The sequence below is a fragment of the Stylophora pistillata genome, chromosome 12 (assembly GCF_964205215.1).
Source record: "Stylophora pistillata chromosome 12, jaStyPist1.2, whole genome shotgun sequence".
In the NCBI taxonomy this organism is placed as follows: Eukaryota; Metazoa; Cnidaria; class Anthozoa; order Scleractinia; family Pocilloporidae; genus Stylophora; species Stylophora pistillata.
Genome location: NC_142530.1, coordinates 16,733,633 through 16,755,000, shown reverse-complemented (window position 1 = coordinate 16,755,000; position 21,368 = coordinate 16,733,633). Strand labels below are relative to the sequence as shown.

General features: G+C 38.5%; 3 protein-coding genes across 3 annotated transcripts in view; 1 reads left to right on the top strand and 2 right to left on the bottom strand.

The window, feature by feature from the left end:
- Nucleotides 1–358: 358 nt before the first annotated feature.
- Nucleotides 359–1,292, bottom strand: LOC148719016 (uncharacterized). Its single transcript, XM_088741397.1, has 2 exons — nt 704–1,292; nt 359–591 (listed from the first exon to the last, which is right to left on the bottom strand). Exons 1-2 carry the CDS (start codon nt 1,208–1,210, stop codon nt 424–426), a joined length of 675 nt encoding a protein of 224 aa, XP_088597523.1. The 5' UTR covers nt 1,211–1,292; the 3' UTR covers nt 359–423.
- Nucleotides 1,293–13,108: 11,816 nt separating this feature from the next.
- On the top strand, nt 13,109–16,581 carry LOC148719015 (uncharacterized). The gene has a single exon (XM_088741361.1). The coding sequence runs from the start codon at nt 13,542–13,544 to the stop codon at nt 15,207–15,209; it is 1,668 nt and encodes a 555-aa protein (XP_088597487.1). The 5' UTR covers nt 13,109–13,541; the 3' UTR covers nt 15,210–16,581.
- Nucleotides 16,582–19,308: 2,727 nt separating this feature from the next.
- The window catches only part of LOC111333786 (uncharacterized), a 30,705-nt gene continuing 28,645 nt past the window's right edge, over nt 19,309–21,368 (bottom strand). The window contains exon 9 of the mRNA XM_088741351.1: nt 19,309–21,297. Coding sequence (XP_088597477.1) covers nt 21,143–21,297 — 155 coding nt within the window. The 3' untranslated portion in view covers nt 19,309–21,142. The remainder of the gene's footprint in view (nt 21,298–21,368) is intronic.

Here is a 21,368-nt window from a genome sequence, read left to right as displayed (position 1 = left end):
TTTTTTGCACCTTGACAATAAGGCATATGATTACATTTTTAAAATGACTATGCTGTACAATATTTTCTTACAATAATTTGATAAGTTAATTTTTAGTTTTCTATTGTTTGAAATCATTCTTTTGAATCTACTAAAAGGTAAATACAACTTTAAAGCCAAAGAAAAATAGTATTTCTCTGACTTCAGTGGTCATTTGTTTACATATAGTTATTCTTGTTCTTGATGAAATACAAAAGGGGGGACTTGTTTATTGTGTTCTGATGAAAGAAATATTGAATGTGTACTCTGGTAAGGAAGTTGACTGTACAACAGTTTTTTTCCAAGCAGTAAATATTTAATACAGTAATTGTTCATAAAGCCTCATAATGGTTGCAGAAGGAAAACAACTTGTACAACAACTTCTGTACATGCAGAACTCAATATTTATGCTAACAGTTTATTCCTTGGCCTATTTTTACAATTGGAAAAGTCCGCAGAGTCTTCCTCACCTGCTTGACAATGTAAACAAGACTTGAGGTCATTTTTTAGCACTTCCATGCTGACGATTCGTGTGCCTGATAACATTTGAGCGTCCTCTTCCTCTATGTTTTGCTATGAATAGAGAATGATTACTTTTGAAGTCCTCGAAAGAAACGGCGATATCTTCAATTTAACTTTAATTTAATTTATTTGTTACAATTTACTGGTCCAAAAAAGAACTTACCTGTTTTGACCTAGTCACTGTTTTCCAGGGGGGCTCAATGTCCTCTTCCTCCATATCATTTTGTTTTTCCTGAGATTTTTTCTCACTTACCCTTGCAAGGTTTTTCAACACGCTCAAGCGTCTTTTCGTCGCAAAACGACCTTTATGGCGACCAGAATTGGCACAGACAGAGTTTTCGTCATTTTCTCCAGCATAGACCACCGATGGATTAAGTAAACTAAAGCCACATACAAAGCCGCCCCAGGAAAGATAAAGGAGTAAAAGTGTGCTTGGTTTGGTCTCAGGAATTTCGGAGTCCACTCCAGGGTCCTCACAATCGATCGCAGCGCGTACATAAAAACTATACAATTTTCTTCTCGGCACAACATATGCCGATCGGCCAGCAATATTTTCTTTAGCTAATAGTACAAATAAAGACTTTTGGCGGCTAAAAGTTTCGTAAAAATGTGATTTACCCTGAATATTAGACGTGAATAGAGTTCGGCAAAAAAAATTACGCGCCACCATGTTTGTTTACCTCCTCCATGGCTTTTAAAAATCCCGCGAGTGACGCGCGTGATTCGCACGGCTAGAACCCAGTCCTAAAACTATTGTGAGCCACCTTAAGACAAAAAATGCGAAGGAAACATTAACATTCAACGAATAGAAGACTGCAGGCAGAAGAAACTTGGAGGGTTTAATGATCCCTTTTCTGTGTGAAACTCACCTCGCTTTATGTTACTGTTCTAACTAGCCCAGTTTATGATCGGTTTTTATCGAAGAGGAGAGAGGAAACCAGCTGTGTTTAATCTGTGTCGCTATCTTAACGTAGCCATTCTAAGTGTGACAAGCGGTTTATTTTATTCAACGTCCTTGATATAGGCTTAAAATCGACTTTTTGCGTCTGCTGCATACAAAAATACGTTTTTGATTTATCACTATGATTCACTTATTCCATTTCCATGTCTACATCCCAACCCAAGGTCCTATTAGTTGTTTTTCGAATCTGATTCCCAACTGCCCTAAAGAGTATCAGGAGAAGATGGTCTAAATATCATAAGATCATACTTTACTGTTACCGATAACATTTTAAAACGCGCTGATGTCTTTCACAGCTTTTCACGAGGAGTCAGCTCGGTTTCTGATTGTAACTGATCTAACAATGATCTTTACTTTCAGACTCAAGGATCTTTTGAAAATGGATAAAAAAAAAAGAAATTAACTAAGGTAAACGTAGCTCGGAGTACCAATGAGATCTTGACTGCCTGTAGCATATCTTTGTCCTTACGAGGAAACCGATCAACTTTGGCTAAATCTCACCATTGCACTTTTATCCGGTTTCTTTTCAACCAGAAATACCAACACTCTTATTTTCCTTTATTTGACCCGCGACATATGTAGTACAAATGAATAAAGGCTGATAGTTTCTAAAGAAACTGTTTGGGGCTGCGTCGGTCGCGGTAACGAATTAATTTGGATATATAAACAAAGTTGAAATGGTAAATGGCCACCGTAACGATTACAAAAGCTGACGTTTCGAGCGTTAGCCCTTCGTCGGACGTCAGCTTTTGTAATCGTTACGGTGGCCAATTTACCACTTCAACTTTGTTGATATATCCAAATTATTTCGTTACTCCCAACGAAGCAGCCCCAAACAGTTTGTTTCGAAACTATCAGCCTTTATTCATTTTAAGATAGGAGGAGCTGAGAGGATCAAGCCCGACTTACTCGATTGGGAGGGAGAGTGGGTTGCCAAGCTCTGCACTTTTTTACGGCCACGAGTAGAGTGATGGGGTGGAGTACGTGTAACCTCTTTTATAATTACATTTTCATAATCCCCAAGGTATCAATTACCTATGCAAATCGAGTTTGCATAATGTAATATTCTACCCTGGGTATTGTTATTAATGACATGACAATAAGGAGTGGAGAACGCCCTGGCCTTCCCCAAGCCTACCGACATTCTCATCTCTGTGACACCCCCTTGGATATTTCATTCTCCCCCTCAATCCAAGGGTCAAATATGACTTTACTCTCCCATCCCTTACTTAACATAATACATAATATAACGTAATATAACCCTTGACAAACCCATAAAAAAACACTATCCATATCATACGGTAACACAAAGGACAGCTAACAGCCGTTTATTTAGCTTGTAAGGTTAATATGATCGGATTTGTCCTAATCACTCGGAAAGGCCTGAAAATGGACGAACAAATTCGAGGATGTGTACTTTACCACGTACTGCTTATACGCTCCGCCAGAGGATGGTCCTCAAGAACAGTATCCCAAGCCTTAACGTTCTGGTCTAAGCCACCAACTAGAAAGTGATCGGGATCTCTCAGTTATAAAGCCTCCAACTTAGGACACATGCCCGACGAGAGTACATCCCTCCAATGAACTGCCTCTATCACTCCCTCCTGGACCCATGGCCATTTATATCCACTAACTTGGCACAAAATATCCGCTTGATTTCCTGAATCTATTAAGAAAACACTACCCAACGACCTTCTTGATCCTGAATCCCTTTAGTGGAGACTATGGTCGTTCTTTGACAACCCGCCATTTAACTAAAGAAAGGTTAAATTAGGGATTCAGCTCTAACCCAAACAAGAAATCTATGGAAATCTTTCCCAAAAAGCTCCTCGTCGCTATACATGCCGTCCATAATGACAGCACAAAAACAGAGAAATGAGTCTTTGGAAAACATTTGTAAACATTTACCGAAAAGCTAGTAAACAAGAGCAAAAACAAAATATTTTACAATTATTCGCCGAAGGCGAGGTGAATATCGTCGAATAATTCCTGAGAGGAAGTCGAGGGGATTAATTATTCGACAATATTCACCGAACCTGAGGCGAATAACTGTTTTAGTATAATTTCAGAGCTGAACAACAGAGAAATTTCTAAAATCATAACATTTTAGTAACATCTATTAACATTTGATTTTAGCATTTTTTATAATAAAGCTCAGATATAACGCGTGCTGTCATTGGTTGAAAGGGCGTGCTCTATCAGAGCATAGAACATGGAGTTGAAGCTGTCACGCCATCTGCCAATTTGTAACATGGCGGACCAAATCCCGAATTTTTCTCTCGGGTTTTTATTCGACCCAGAAGTCCTCTACGACCTGGAAGACGAAATAGAAAACCAGCTATTAGCGTCGATCGCTTTAGAGGATACTGTCAATGAAAATGCGACCTACCCTTTAACTGAAAGTGAGGTTTCCAACATAGTGAATTACGAAAACAATGAGCACGGTGGCAATTTAAACAGGAAAAGATTTGAAAACATGTCAAGTGCCGCAATAGACGAGATAACTGTAAGAGCAGAAACAAAGAAAACCAAACAGTCCACCAAATGGGCTATCCGAGTTTTTGAAGGTGAGTTTTTTCGTTGCAAAAATATAATAATACCATATGAAAACCTCAAATAGAGTGGACGCACATTTGCTAAACTTTCTTGCCAAAAAAAAAAAAAACAATCAAGGAAAGTGGATGATTTTAAAACTGGCTAGCACACACACGTTTGGATACGGTGAATATATGAAGTTCATATATTTTGAACTGCGGTTATAGATAAGAATGATGCACGATCCTCGCAGAAGAGAGCGCTATTTATGCAATAGCGAAAATCAGACCTGAAAAAATTCAGGCCTGTACGGGATTCGAACCACTGAGGTTCAGTGGTTCGAATCCCGTACAGGCCTGATTTTTTCAGGTCTGATTAACCTCAGTGGTTCGAATCCCGTACAGGCCTGAATTTTTTCAGGTCTGATTTTCGCTATTGCATAAATAGCGCTCTCTACTGCGAGGATCGTGCATCATTCGTATCTACAACCGCAGTTCAAAATATATGAACTTCATATATTTACCGTATCTGATTTATCATCACGGGTTTATTACGAATCAGCTTAACGGTCTGCTCCCAGTTGGCTTGTTAGCTCAATTGGTACAGCGCTGCACTAGTATCGCAGAGGTCAGTGGTCCGAATCCCGTACAGGCCTGATTTTTTTCAGGTCTGATTTTCGCTATTGCATAAATAGCGCTCTCTACTGCGAGGATCGTGCATCATTCGTACACACACGTTTCTAACCAACAACTATAACTTTCTCTAGAAAACGAACACCAAAATACAAATCATTTAAAACTCTTTTTTTTTTCGTTGCCGTTTTTTAATAGCTTGGTGTAGTGAAAGAAAAGTTGCCAATAACCTTCACGAAATGAACAACAAAGAGCTTGACCCATCTAGAAGTTAAATCCTGCCTGCGAAGCACTTTTTCAGTACCCAAAGCGAGCCGTGAAATCTTAAGTTAAAGTTTGGTACGACAACAAGCCTCTGGGGTCAACAAAATTGAAGGAACGATGAAAGAAATTTCTAAACTAGCGTCTCTTTCGAGAGTCTATACTAACCATAGTGTCATCGGAGCCACTGCAATCACGCTGTGGTCCAACGCGCAAGTCCCATCGCGGCACATAATGGCTATCCGCTCGTCATCGCAGTGAGGATGCGCAATGGCTATCTCTCGTTCCATCCAGTGAACAGCTAAGGGCTTGTTGAGATATCCTCTCTGGTGCATTGAATGGAAGACCATCGCAGCCAAGTTCCTCTGATGCAGCCACCAGTTCAGAAAATCCTCACGCTGCTGTAAATTCGACCGTTGTTTATTCACAGAACAACACAGCGCAGCAGTTTGTCAAGTTCCAACCACAAGCTTTAAGCAGTTGTTTTCAAATTGTCACGTTGATAACATCCAGGTTTTAATGGGTCAAAATTCGGCCGGATTTTATTAATCATATTACTACAGATACTGGTTTTTGTACGCAAAAAAGGCACTTTTATGCATTCGAATTAGTAAGCAAGATTTGCGATTCTTCGTGATAGCTTTTGATGGTTTGACGTTTTGACAGCTTTGATCTTGTTCATCCAATCAAATTAGGTTGCCCATTCTAACAAGGATTCTGATTTGCTTATTGTAAGCGTGCTCTGTCATATAGAGCATGCTGACGACACTTGCTCGCTTTGAAAACAAAGTTTGTTTGGAAATTGCAAGTAATGTGTGGGGAATTCAATGGATTCTTTATTATAAAACAAATAGAGAAGCCTTGACTGTGCTCTGTTCTGTAGTAAAGCACTTGGGAAGCGGCTAGAGCACTCAAGAAGTGGGAAGAAACACTCGACTACGTCTCGTGTTTCTCCCCACTTCTTTCGTGATCTAGCCGCTTTCTGCGTACTTTACTACAGAACAGAGCACAGTCAAGGCTTCTCTTTAAATATAAACCGCGTGGAGCGGTTTATATAGCGTCATATAAGAAACCGCTCGACCAATCAGATTGCTGGAAACTCTTTGCTCAGCTCTGAAATTATACTAAAAACAATAGAACAAATTAACAAAAAACAAAGAAAATGCAATGCTAAATCCGTGAACATCGGTATTAATCCATATACATCCCTCGGCCCTACGGCCCTCGGGACTTAGATGGATTGATTACCTCCGTTTTCGGTATTCATCTCTTACTTAAATACCTTCTCAGCGTGAAATTAGTTGTTTCACGCCTATTATTTGTGATATTCTACTGGTGCATACGCATGTGGGGCTTCAAACTACTGCCGGCGAATTTTCAAAAAGATCGATATCTCCGGTTCTACCGGGCCTAACAAGTCCCAGTCCCTTAAAACGGGAAAGTTCTCTTTTGCTCAAGCTAGTGTTAACTGGAAATTTGTTACCGACGCGCCGGATATCCTTGGATTATTTTTGTCACCATCAAGGTTTTGTTTATACGCTTTGCTGATAAAAATTTGTTCGTCGCGCAATTAATTATGCATGAAATAAACTCGAGTCGGCGTAATGTTTTCGTGTCACTTAGTGGCACTCTTAATGCAATAAATTTTATTTGAGAGGTGGAAACGCAGGCAGGTGAGAATTTTTTTAAATTTAACTGCCAGTAGATTTTAAAATCATTACATAACCTGCGCCTTACTGTTAGCCACAAAGATGCCTGTTGAATTCAAAATCATCACGTAGGTGAGGAAATGAACGAAGTAAAAAGACAAAAGCTGAATAAAGGCGATTAAACTGTAAAATCAAGTTTATCATCAAGTCAAGTAAATGCTATGCATTCCTAATAGCAAACACTGTATGCTGTTTTTTTTTTTTATTGTTTGTTTTTTTTTTTTTAAGAAAAAGCGTCGTGACCGTAGCGCGTAGCTTTACATTAAATTTGTAGATAGGTTCGAGACGAAAGTATGATAGGTGATGTTAGGGCAATTTGGGTTAGCTCAGATTTTATTTCAAGCGCGCATGGGCGATCTTAATCGATTGTTAGGTAAGATACACACGTGGGTGGGAGACTATTTCTACGCAGGCAGGGGTAGGACATGGTTTTATTAGTAAATGCTACTGATTGATAGAGTTTTAGCTGGCCACAAAAATTAATTTGAGCGGTCTTTTCTATTTGTTTGAAAAATTAATTCACGCTACTAAAGGCGCACCGACACAATTAAGAGTTTAACCTCGACGGGAAAAAATCGGTGAACAGAAAGGAGACTGAGCAACGTAGCAAGTAAGAGTTTTCGACAAAAACTATACACTTTCCCCATTCCTCCTCGTCAATGCCTTTAGTGGAGTCTTTGTCTCACAAGAGATACACACACTGACTCAGTTACGCTTTAGCTTTCCCCATCTTTGACTCATGGTTAAGATATGATCTTTCGTAAACCTTTAAAAAAATTATGAGTTTATAAAAGCTACCGAATAGAATAATAAGGCTGAATTATTAGTGCGAATGTTTTAGTATTGGGCATGGGGGGAGGGGGGGGGGAGAAGGGGGGAAGAGAGATGCTATCTTCAAATAAGTTTCCTTTTATTGTTTGTAAACTGCTGATGCAGTCTGGCTCAAGTCCCCGAAAAGTGTTGTGATGCGCATTTGATCATATCCAAATCTTAATTTGCGCTATATAAATCTTAAGTGATTATTATTATTGTTATTATCATTATTATTATTATTATTATTATTATTATTCGTGCGAGAGTATTTTTATAATTCTTCGCGCCATAATTTATAATTATAATTTTTATAATTTTTCGCGCCAGAAAACGCTTTATGTTACAATTTACATGATCTTTCATATTTTCCTTGATAATGGAGTCACGAATACTCCGAAACGTCGGATTTTATCGTTCGTTTTTACAGTTTTATGTCTTGAGAAATCTCTTTTCATATTATTATTATTATTATTATTATTATTATTATTGTTATTATTATTATTAGTATCATTATTAATATTATTATTGTTATTATTATTGTTATTATTTCTCAGTTTGAGTTCATAGTGGGAGTCACGGAACACTGCTTCACTGTACTGTCATCATGTCAGTATTTATACATAATGAGTTTCTAATGAATGAACAGGTTTAAAAGCTGTTTATTTTCCAGTTGACTATTTATAGTTTCTGATGTACTGTTATCATTCTTAGTCATGCTGAGAGTTCTTAATGATTTTGGACGAGCTTTTCCGCTGTATCGTTTCGGTTATTAAACTTCGCAAGATATTTTTAATTCTTTGGTACTTTGCCTATTGCTTTTGTTGGTTTCGTGAATCAGTGTTTGGGTTTGTGTTCGAAGAAAATTTCTTTAACCTCAAAGGTCACGCCACTCAGTTTTTCGAGAAAAAACAGAACAGCGTAAATATACAAGTTAATCAACTTGCTTGTAAATTCATGATGCAGCTACTGAAAAACACTTTCAAAAATACAATAACCAAATGATGGACGTGAATCACTAGAGTTCCCCACGGCCGCATAGGCAAGCTTACATAACATGAGGTGAGCCATTTGACATTCCATCAATTTCTCAAACACCAGCGCTAAATGCAAACATGAAAGGTGTTTCAATTGATGATATGTTGACAGTGTAACGCAACTCTACAGAAACTTGCCAGTGGTACAGTCATTTGATTATAACCTGTGGTTTGTGCCATGCAGAATTACTTCTGTCTGATGCCTTCTTCAATGCAACGCAATTCTTGACATGGAGTAGAAACAAACCATATCAACTTAAGTAATTGGCCTCTTAATCTCCACTTTGTCCCCGAGGCAGGGAAAAAAAACTTATCACACACGAAATTTACTGAGGGTCACCGAGTAATCTCTTTCGTTGTCGGTAATCCCACTATGCTTTCTATCCCCGTTTATTTAAAAAAATCATCATTTTCAGGCTGGTGTTTTTGTGATTTGCTTCCAAGTGTAAAGCAGCTGCCTAAGCTGCCAATGAAAAGGGTCGTTCTGCAATGCAACTTTCCAACTTCAAAAGACCAATATTGTTTGTTTTGCAAAGAAGTCTGTCAACACGAAACCATTTTCTGTGCGAACGAATTTTTTGACCCACCAAAGTTTTCGCAAGTGCCACCAAACCTCAAAGATGACGTCAACTAGATTTGGACGACTACAATTTTTTGTCGGGCGAGAAAATCTATTGTTCCTTGACATATACTATGGAAAGCCATACTGGACAAAAGTGGTCGAGAATAATTTTGTTGGCCGAGAAATAATTTTGTCTTTCGAGATATATCTTCAATGGTCCAGAAATATTTTTGACGATGGAGAAAACTTTTTCCTTGGTCGAGAAATAGTTCTCTCTGGCGAGAAATATCGTGAAAGTCCAGGAATATTTTAAAGGATTGAGAAAACGTTTAAATCGGTCAAACAATTTTTTTTACTGGTTAAGAATTTTCTGGTACATTGAGATTAATTTTGTCGATCGACATGATTTTCTTGTCGATCAAGAAATTTTTTGTCGATCGTGGAATTTTTGTTCATCCAGGATTTTTATTGTCGATCGAGAAATTTCCTGTCGTTCGAGAATTTTTTTTCTCGTCGAGAACTTTTTTGTCAATCGAGAAAAATTGGAAAGCGTATTCCGATATCACTGAAGGAGGTCGTCTCCGGTCCATTTCCGATTGCGAAATCGAGCTCACTCGATTTCGTGATGAAGGCTCAATTTAACATTTTAGACCCGCAAAATAGAATAAAATGAACACCTACTCTCTTTTCACTCGTGATTTTGTAGTGGTGTAAAAGATATTTTCTTTCATTTTTCCGTGACAGGTTACAAAATGTAATTACTGACGTTTAAGTGACTTGGAAACGAAGTAGTCAGAAATTAATAGCAAGTTGAAGAGGTTAGCTTGCCATCATGGTAGTTTCGGATCAATTAAGCGTTTCGCGATAAAATTAAGTAATTCCAGGTCATTTCAGTCTTAGATTTGACCTCTTTCCTTTTTCTTTTGTGATGTAATTTTGTTTTTAAAAAACTTTCGACGAAATATCACTACTTTCATCAATTTTTCTGTGATTAGTACTGTAACCAGGCTATATACCCTTACCTCGGGGTTTCGTGCTGCTACATTAGATGAGGCAAATGTTTCCACATATTTTTTGGCTACTTCTAAAGAGTGATTTTTCTGTGATTTTTCGTATCTGGCCTAGCACAGGCTCTTTTTGCAGAACCCTTCAGTTTCAGAGAACACACGTAATGCATCGCAGATTGTAATATAGGATGCGTATAATTACAAAAATGCGGTCGGCATTTCGAGTTTTTCGGAGTGTTGATATAACTTGAAATGTGGTCAACTAAAGGCGTGAAATGTTGGGAAAACTTTGGAAGTGAAAAAAGCCCTCTTCGTTTTTACGCGAGTGTGTCTTCTTTGGAAGAATTTTAGGGTATGAAACCCTTACGGATTGACGTGAAATTTGGTCCGAAGGCTTTTAAGATACCAATCTAAAAACCGTGTGGGGCTTTTCCGTTTTTCGAAATTGATCGCCGCAATGGTCTCCGACGTAACGTGTATCGGTAAAATTTCGATAACCGAAGTTGACAGAAAGATTGCAAAGCAAGCAATAGGAATATCGAAAAACCCCCACACGGTTTTGGAGACCAACCCCTTAAGACTGAAACTGTACATAAGTTTCACTTGTACGAGTAGATTTGATACCCGATTCATTCGCTTAAAGTATTATCGTCCGTTTCGACCTGTCACGCCTTAGTCGGTTTGCGATTAGATCAAGCTAAAGAAAATCAGGCGAGGTCGCAGAAGACTTCACCCTCGCTGTAGCTGGTCTACATCTGCACTCATAATTTTTAGATCTTCATTATTTTAATAGTTTTTCCTATTTAGTAATGCTAAATTTTTTCTTTTCTCATATATTGTTGCCAGTCCTCTATCTTGAACATTAATATTAATTATTTTAAAAATTTGTAAATAATTAGATATATGGTTTAAAATTGTAAATAATTGCTAACATTGTTATTAAACGAAGCGGGCCAATTTTTATCATAATTTTAGCTGAATAGAATTAAATAATTTTTGCTGGAAAGTACCTTTTCAGTGATATATAGTTTATTGTGGTTACAATTTTTTTCGCGAAGGACACCCGCGAAGGTCTACTGTATCCTTACAACACCAGAAATGATATTATTCCATTCTTTGCACGAGGAAGGGTATTATGAGAAGAAATAATTTTCAGGTGGAACATTAAGAGGTATTTGGAAAACTCAGTGAAAGCAATCACGCCAAAAACTACTAAAAATATTCTGCATTTCTGATTAATTAGATCTAGCGCAATATTGTTCAGAGTTTATGCGACTTATGCGACGGTTATTTCTTATATGGCAATTAATCTAAATATTGTACATGTACATTACATGAATTAAACGGATACTATAGGTATAGATATATTATAGTAGGCGATATTATGTTTGTCTACGACGATAATCCATCACTAGTCTCACATAATACATGTTCTCTATCTGCGATGTTCCTTGATATCACCTGCTGAAAGTATTTTACACTTAATTGTACTGATTACAATATTTAGATAAGTATTTTTAATTTCCAATGGAAGAGCGTCCAGGTCTTAGGTTCAGATCTACTAGAAACACAGTTGAGGTGATGGTAATGTCCTGTTCTGAAAGATGAAATTTACCGGCCTTTGGGGTGCTTCTGTAAGAGATCTTTACAAGTTCTACTTCATCATCTTTTTCGTATTGCTGAGCCAGGTTTGTGTTCATAGTAGCGTCTACTGCAGTGCTGGTTTTGCTGGGGGTTGTGTTAATAAAGTAGATAGAGTATGCGTTGGCAGTGACGGTGGTTCTTGCAGTTTTGTCAAGTGTGGATGGCGTTTGCTTCTGAAGAGTATGAATCTCGTCATGCACACATGGAGGCGAGTTGACTAGATTCCCATAGGCAATATAATTACTATCGCCTTCTTCCTTTTCACCAGCTAGGAACAAATCTCTATCAGCGCGGAAGAATGGGGAATCTCGATATTCCTTTATTCAATTGTCTGAGAGTTAATCGACTGTAACAATTATTTTTTCTCTCCATTTCCGGCGTTTTAAGATCCTCCTTTTGACAGATTTCGTGGAGGTGTCAATATGTTGTAGGTGCGATCGACCATCCGTGAAAAGGAGGCATTACATATATTTTGTGGAATCTGTAATATTGATTACCAACGAAAAGAAAAGGAAAATATCTTAACGCTAACACAAATTCAAGAGCGGAAACGAGGTAGGTGCGAAGTATGTGTTCATTTCTTCTCTATCTTGCGCGTCTAAAATGCTATAAAATAGAGCCGTCGTCACGAAGACGACATCGGGTGAGCTCGATTTCGCAATCGGAAATGGACCGGAGATTACCTCCTTCTGACGGATATCTGAATAAGCTTTCCAATTTCTCGATTGACAGAAAAAATCTCGATCGACAAAAAGTTGTTCATCGACAGGAAATTTCTCGATGGACAAAAAATATTCTCGATCGCCAAAAAAAATTTTTCTCGATCGACAAAAAAAATTCTCGATCAACCAAAAAAATTCTCGATCGACAAAAATAATTCTTAATCTACCCAAAAATTCTCAACCAGCTGCAGTGAAAAAATTTGTTTGACCGATGAAAAAATTTTCTAGATCCTTTAAAATATGTCTGGACCTCCACAATGTTTCTCGCTAGAGAGAATTATTTCTCGACCAAGGAAAAAGGTTTTTTGATCGTCAAAAATATTTCTGAACCATCGAAAATATATCTCGAAAAACAAAATTATTTCTAGGCCAACAAAACTATTCTCGACCACTTTTGTCCAGTATGGCTTTCCATAATATACCCTTCAACTGGTCATCATATTTCGTAATTGAATGTAGCTTTAGTAAGTTGTTAATAAAAATTTAAAAAGTAATAAATTAAAGAATCCCGTTAAGCGTTTAACTAACAACCCTTGACCAGAAGCAACCTAAAAGAAAAAGCAATGCTACGAAATGTCGGTATCTATTTCGATTGATTGACATTTGTGGTTACACAAATAATTCCCATGTCTAAAGTGCGACAGCTAATACGAAAACAAAACATTCCTCTTCACAAAATTTTCAGTTTTTTTGCAAATACCAAATCAAATGTTTCGGTATGGTGGGAACAGGGCCTTAGAATTATATCGTCATGTAGGTGTAATTTCAGATCGCGCGGCGTAGGAAACTGGTCGAGTGAATGGATTGCGGAACAATGGAATACGATAAAATTGGAAAGATAAATTGAAGGAGTTAAAAATTAGAAGCATATCATACATTTTATGGTGCTTGACTACCCCTGCTTTCGTTAACGAGTGTCTTTAATATCGGTCTAGTCACTAAACTAAGGTCGAGTGACAGTACCGGTTGCGCCGCATCACGTACAAACGCCAACGGTATTGGCGGACAGCTAAGGAATTCGATCATTCTCATGTTACACTCACTTGCTGTAGTGAAGAAACTGAGTGCTATCGAATCTCGTTGCAAACGTATTTTTTCTCTGAATTATCTCAATCGCCATCATGTCCGGGATCATAACAGCAGTTTTTAAAGCGACTATCGGATGGTTTGTAGATAAAGGCAGAGATGAAGCAGCGGAAAAGCTTAAAGATGGCGATGTAGCAGATCAACAATTTCGTGGCATCATCATGCGTGAAATCGACGACATGAGATTTAAGCTGGATGGATTGTCAAGGAAAGATTTGTTGGCAAGTATCACCAACTTTAGAGAAGGAATCGTGTTGCTGTATGAAGTATTTAACGAGACTAGGCCGAGGAGCGAGCTTGGGGTTGATGCAGCACAGGCTGCTTGTGTAGAAGCTGCGTCGCTTACTGAAGGAATGCGAAACTTGGATCTTACTGAATCTGGCACAAGAAAGCTTGCCAGTGCAAAAAAGAGATTTGAACGTGCTCGTGAAAAAGCAATAGATGCCTTTTCAAATGAAGCACTATCAACATCTGACCGCATCTTAGCGATGCAGTATCGAGTGATGTCAACAGTATTAGAGACAATAGACAATCCCGCGGATGCTGTAGCACCATGTAAATTCTGCATTGAAGAGCTAAACGGTCTTCCAGTGGTTCAGAAAAGTCTTAAAGTACAGCTTAAGACAGGAATCAGTGCAGTGAAAGGATGGATAAGGAAAGAAGAACGACGGAAACTCCTTACTGAAGTCTGTCGCGTCAATCGTCTCGCCTACGACGTCACGCAAACAGTTTTAAAAGAACCAGTGCCACCATGGCCGATGGTTGATACAGGAGAAGAGAAAGTTGACATATTGCGTGAAGGTAGAGTAGCAAAAGCGCTACGTAAACAGGGTATGGAGAACTGCAGTCTATTATGGATACTAAGTCAGGATGGCAATGAGGACCACAAGATAACTAAGCCGCTTGATATCGCTACCAACTCAAGCGGGCAATATATTATAGCAGACAATGACTTGACAATCAAGGTGTTTGACAACAGTGGCGAGTTTGTGAAACGTTTCAGACTTCCTCCTCTTATTGATGACAGAGGTAGAGAACTATCGGTTGCTCACTGGCTGGTTCGTTTGGCCACAGACATGAACGATAAAATTTATGCGCTGGTCAGAGAAATGGGTCACGAGGACTCATACTGGATTTTTAAGTTTAACAAAACCGCTGACCAGCATCACACGTTTCCTGTGAAAAAAATGGGCTCCGTGAGCATACATGGTGAGCTGTCGGTCAGTGATAGTGGAAAAGTGATGGTACTGAGGAATGACTCAATGAAGGATTTTATTGTGGATGTATACGAGACTGATGGTCAGTTTGTTTGCAGATTTGGAGAAAAAATTTTGAGGTACCCGTGGGATATCACTACTGTAAGTGATGGCAGAGTTATGGTGGTGCTCCAATCTCCTTCTCGCTCTGTTCACATATTTAACGAACAAGGTGAACATCTAAGCAAGTTTGATCTTCCAGGGTCTCCGGGCCTTTCAAAGATTGCATTTCACAGGGAAAGTCAACAAGTTCTCGTGGCAGGTATTGATAATTCGACACGCCTCCTGCATATAGGTATTTATACCAAAGATGGTGCGTTTGTAAGAAGTAGCCTTATCCATGGGGAAAAGTTACGAATTCTGTGTGGGATTGCAGTGACCACGGAGGGACGCATTGGGGTAGTAGCCGCATTAGAAGATGACACACGCAGGGTACTCATTATTTAAAAATCGTACTGATTTTCTTTTTTAACTATGGCGTTTAGTTGACAGACTCAGTCAGCTTCGCACGAGGAATTTATCAGCAAGGAAATTAGCTTATTTCTGAGTTTGTCAGAATTAATTATTATTTAGGATAAATTGGTGCTTTGTATCAATAATCATGCAGTCAGTATAGGTAATAACTAACTTGAAAAAATTTGTACTTTTTTACCCCAAATTGTACAATAATTTAGATAAAAAGAGCATTACAGTAGCTCAAGACGGTCGAAATATTGACAGTGCGCACGTGCTATTTGAAATTTGCCCCCATGTTGCAATTTTTCACTTTTGTTACAAATTTGCTCTTGTGTTACATGAAAAATGGACTCGTTTCAGCAAATCAGAAGTGCATAGTTTTTTCATGTATACTGTTACATAATTAGAGCAATGTCTCTATTTACACATGGTATAATGCAACTTGATACTGACGTTTCATTCCCAGAATTTAAGCTTTTAAAGACTCTATTTTTCACTTTTGAGACATTGGAATCTAACTAGGCAATAACTACCATAAGTACGATATTGATCGCTAAAGTAGAAAGCTCATTGGTGGCTCCAGGTTTAGCTAGATATACGATAAGGCGTATTAGGCAACCAGCCTTGTGGTCCTCAATCATTCAGCTCCTTAGATGCAATAACAAATATATTCTTAACTCTTGTTAAAGCGACATCTTTTCTCAGCTATGTAACAAATCGTTTATTGACCAAGATTGTGCAGTAAATATGCCTGGACATTAACCTTGTTCCGCCGCCCAGTTAGCCCAATGAATAGTGCGCTGGACTGTTGTGCGGGAGGTCGAGGGTTCGTGTCCCGGCCGGACCAACACTCAAGGTCTTAAAATGATTGAGAAGAATTTGCTACCTTTCTATTACATCAAGAAATGGTTAGATATTCTAGTCTTCTCAGACAGGGACGAATAAATGGAAATCCCGTCTCTTGCAGGGTTGGGCGTAGGAGACGTTAATTTCCCACACACGAGATTACTGTGTGATGGATGTCGTCTCCTGGGGTGGAATGGGTGGGAAGGTGAGATCGAAATGGACTGAAGCGGCTGCCAGAAGCGCCTGAGAAAATGCCGACGTCTGTTCTCAACCTTAACAACAACTCATTGTAACAATCCTGTAATTCAGCTCTCTGCAAAAGGTTTGAATAAACATCATATTAGTAAAATGAAATTAGTATCATTCATTTTTAGGTTTTTATGGACCAAGATCTCGTCTCGGTCCAAAAAATAAATCCAAAAAAAGAGTAACCTTAGATAGCCTTCTAATTGGAATGCACTGCGCAGATAGTCTAAGGCTTTTTTAATATAATAAATCTAATAGACAATTATGATAAGTCTTTCGCCTTGCTGAATTTGTTCCTGTTTTCCCTTATGTACTTCATTTTTACATTATTTCATGAAATTCAAATACAATTCTTGCCTGGCCACAGATGAGAAATATACCTACTCACCCCTCCCTTAATGCTGATAATCGACAAATACTGGTCCATGAAATGGTCCACAAAAGGGTCCACAAAATGGTACACAGAATAGTCCAAAAGTATTCTAATGGTCCGAGAATCCATTGGTCCATTCCATAAATGTTTATACCGTAATAGATGATTACTTTGGTCGACAGTTTGGTCACGCGCTGTTCATGCCCATGGCAAGGTGGAGAGAGGTTCCAACTTCTCTCCGCCCAGATCCATTGTCACTGTTTACGGTAGGGAAGAAGGAAGGGGAAGGAGGGCAAGAAAAGGCCACAGCCTCCCCCGTCCTTACAACGCTCTTCCACCACCTGTACAATTGCACCCTTTGTCTCCCAACTCTCGCCTTTCCATGTTTTAATCCTCAGCTTCAGATTGCTTAAAAAGGACTCTATTAATTTATTAATTGTATATCGATCGTGTTTGATTTAAGCTCTCCGTCGGATGTAGCTTGAAGTCGGGAGCGATACGAAAGTTGGCTTCAAGTAATGATTCATATCACTACATATGAATTGTTGAACCGTATGGATTTTTGAGCGCTCATTTTAAGCGCTCGGTAGACTGTTATTGCACCTGATTGTTTGCCTGAGTATCACATTTCAAAACTATTCGGTTTTCTTTGATACCTTGAAACCTTTGTTAAACCTCTACAGAAAAGAATAAATTTTTACATACATTGACTGGTACATTTATAAAACAGTAGTATGACTCAGAAATGTGGTTGACGGATTCAGTGATGACAAACGGCTTTTACAAAAACGAGGTCCTTTGTGAACTGATTTTTTATTGCCACACCTACAAATACTGTTGCTGATCAATACAGCCTTCGACGAAAGTTGAATTGGCTAGCCTTGTTCCCTGAAGAATTTCGAGTGCTACGACTGCTGACACTGTTTACACGTTACATGCTACCTCAATCATGACCCACAACGTAACTGACTTTGAGATGTATCGAATTACACCAGGTGAGTACAAAAGATACGTTTTCTCACGTACACAATCTTAACGAAGGAATTATTGATGTTACAACTTATCTCGAATCATGACATACTTTAGATGAACAACCCACATACGACGTAAAAAGTTTGCGTTGACAGTTGTTGATGTTGCAAGTAGATTTAAGGCTGCTGAACCTCTCTCCTTAAAAAGATTATTTTATGGTCTAAAGAGATTATCACATGTGAGACAATTTATTGGCAAGGATCATTGAGATGGCCAAATTAAAAGTTCTTCAGGTTGATTCTGTACCTGAATTTATGGGTGATGTAAGAAGAGAGATTGCAAGGTATAATGTGAGGGTACGAAGAGGAAATGTGAATGTTCACAGGGATCAAGGAATAGTTAACCGACTCAATCGAACTTTGAGTGAACGCCTCTTCAATTTCCAACACAGTCTGGAGATGAACTTTAAATCTTCAGAGAGATCGAGAGAATGAGTGAGGAGACTTCCAGAATTTTTTTCAGTTTTGAAGAGTGAAGTGACCAGGTTGACTGAAAGGAAACCTGTCAACACAATCAAAGAAAAAGAAACTGACACAAAGAGTTCAACCACTTAGTGAAGACCCTTTGGCTTGCAGATCAAGTGGCTCGACTCCTCAAAGAATGTGAAATATCTCTATTCACCTGGTGAGTTAGAACGGTGGTCAAAGGCGAGCAATAGATCCTGTGCGGTCTCTGAAGGTCTATCATAGAACAACTGTGAATAAGAACGAGCCAGTTCTTTATTACCTATGGGATGGTCTAAAGCGTGGTCTCGTACGAGAGGAGCTCTTGTCAGTTCTACTTAGAAACTAGTTACCTCCTGAAGGAATTCGTAGATCATAATAGTTCAATATGATAATAAAATTTTGGATGGACACTAGCAATCGTGTTGAATCATGTAAAAAAGACATTAACATGTGTGTGTAAATGACATTTCAATTTTACAGGAGGGAGACTGTTGAAAATTCAAAATGATTAAGAGCCCCGTTTCTAACTACTGACCGACACATTCAGTCGAAGATTGGAAATGAGCGACGGTGAAAAAACTATCCTTCGTTAATTCAGGCACTGAAATGAACGATGAGTACTTCACAGTATAAATCTCAGGATGGATGAAATGAATAAGCTTTGAGATCTATAGTGCGAAGATAAAACTTAAGAAATTCAAGAGCTGTACAATGGACATGGATTACTGAGGGGTCTTACCAGTTCTCCACGGCAGTTAAGCCAATTTTACACAACTCGAAGAAAAGCACGCGTCAGTTGATTAACTTCTGAAATTAGAGCAAACACGAAAGGTGTTTTGATTGGTGATGAGTAAAAGAATAGCTCAGTAAATTTCTACCTTATTCGACAGAGACTTATATTTACCTCCATTCTTCAAGATCGACAACTTTCCGCCTTTTTTTCCTAATTTCATGAGACTAAGCAGGCTTCCTGACTCTTCTTACACTTTCACTAATCCTTCAAATAAATCAAATGAAAAACTGGAAAAATCACGGTAACTGGACATAATTTTGAGTTAATTTAAAATGAAAACCGTAAATGTGCATGCAACTGAATTCTATTGTAGATTCGATGATATTCCGTGGTGAATTAAACTCACATAATATGATTTATACTTATTTTATTCTAACAGCAGCATGCTACCGGGATTGTACCTCAAGGCAAAATGACAACGGTGCTACCTTTATGACTACTTAAACGAAAGTGTAGTGGTTTTAAACTAATTAAAAAGTTGGTTCTGTTCAGAAAAAATTCTATCTTATGCACAATGAAGTAAAAGAAGACGAAACAAACAAACAAAAAGAAACTCAAGCTATTGTGCTTTCTACTCGTTATTACTCGTTTAAATATAATACTAGAAGCTTTGCATCATTAATTGATTTAAATCACATCCATTTGGCATCATGAAACAGAACTAAAATTTTGCGCAGCCTTGCAAAGGAAACCCTGTTTACTGACTATGCCTTGACGAACAAAAATTTTTTTATGATGTCGACAGAGTATAAGTTTTAAGGCTACTCAATATTTTAGGAATGAAGGTAAGCCCAAGCTTGAGAAATACAATTTTTAAGCACTAAATCGCTACATAATATCTTTTAGTATGTCAAATAATGTCATATTCCTACCAGATTTTGAACAGACACTTCTAATCCAGGGCCCAGTTGTTCAAAGGGCGGATAACTCTATCCAACGGATAACTCGCTATCCAGCGGATAAGTGATAGAAAAACGTACTACGCTATCCACCGGATAGAGATTTTATCCAGTCGATAGTGTTTTCCACCTCTCGAACAACCGGGGCCAGGTCTAAACATTAAGTAATCAAAGCGTACCGGAAGAGATGTTAGGAATAGGAGAACTTGAAGAAGAAAAAGATTCCTGATTTCCCTTTGTCTTCGAAGCTCCAGAAACAGATATCTTCGTATCATCTTCCTGTTAAGCCCACAAAACCAACTGATACATATATATTTTTGGTTAGAGCGCTGGACTGTTGTGCGGGAGGTCGAGGTCGATGGTTCGAGCCCCGGCCGGACCAACACTCAAGGTCTTAAAATAACTGAGGAGAATGCGCTACCTTTCTTTAATAACAAATGGATAGACATTCTAGTCTTCTCGGATAAGGACGAATAAACCGTAGGTCCCGTCTCCTGCATCTATTAATTAGATAATTTGGTTAGGCAGGGGACGTTAAAGAACCCACTCACGAGATTACTGTGACGTGGTCTGGCCTGTTTACTGGGAATTGGGGGGAGGGGGCATCTTCAAATAAGTCTCCTTCGATTGTTTGTAAACTGCTGATGCAGTCTGGCCAAAGTCCCCCGAACAGTGTTGTGATGCGCATTTGATCATATGGACATGTTAATTTGCGCAATATAAATATTAAACTATTATTATTAAAAATATTAAATTATTAAAATCTAACTTCAGGCAAACTATAACGGTACACTTTGATGTCATCAGTGTTATCATACTCGTCGCTGATTAGAAAATTTTCACAAACAACTACTCAGTCAGCACTTTTCGACTTCACGCACCTTGGTCTTGAAAATTTGTGCTCTCCAGTAAGCCAATCAAATGAAAAACTGGAAACACTTGTGATCAGATCACTCGCGCTTTCCTACGCTTGAAGGAGTCTTTATTTATCGAAGTTGAGTTCTCACCCGCATTCCCGTTTCTGAGTTGCTGAGTTGATTATTTTTCTGGGAATAGGGGCTTACAGCTTATGTTTAATCGAAAAGTGCTGGAACTCCTACACAACCAATCATTGGTTAAACCAAAAAAAAAAAGAAAGATATTATTAACAGAAGTTGTTGAAATGCTAGTCCTCGTGTAAAATACTGAGTCCCCAAAGAGCGGTTTAAGAGAAGCAACTACGCATCTAAATGAAAGTTTATGTGTTTCTCAAACTCAAGTGTCCTCCAGGGCCAGTCCAGTCTGTATCATCAATGTTCAGGCTTTTCCTTCTCATGACCGCTGAAAAACTCAGCAGCAGACCGCTTGTCTCGTAACTTCTTAAAGACTACCAGTCCAGTCCCCATGGCCGCCAAGCAAGCAACGGATATCATTACCAGACCTACTACGAAGGTAGTATCAGAAGCTAAAGAAGCAAGAAGGTAGTTGATAAGTTAAGTACATATACACCGCTCAGGTATTAGGATACAGACACTC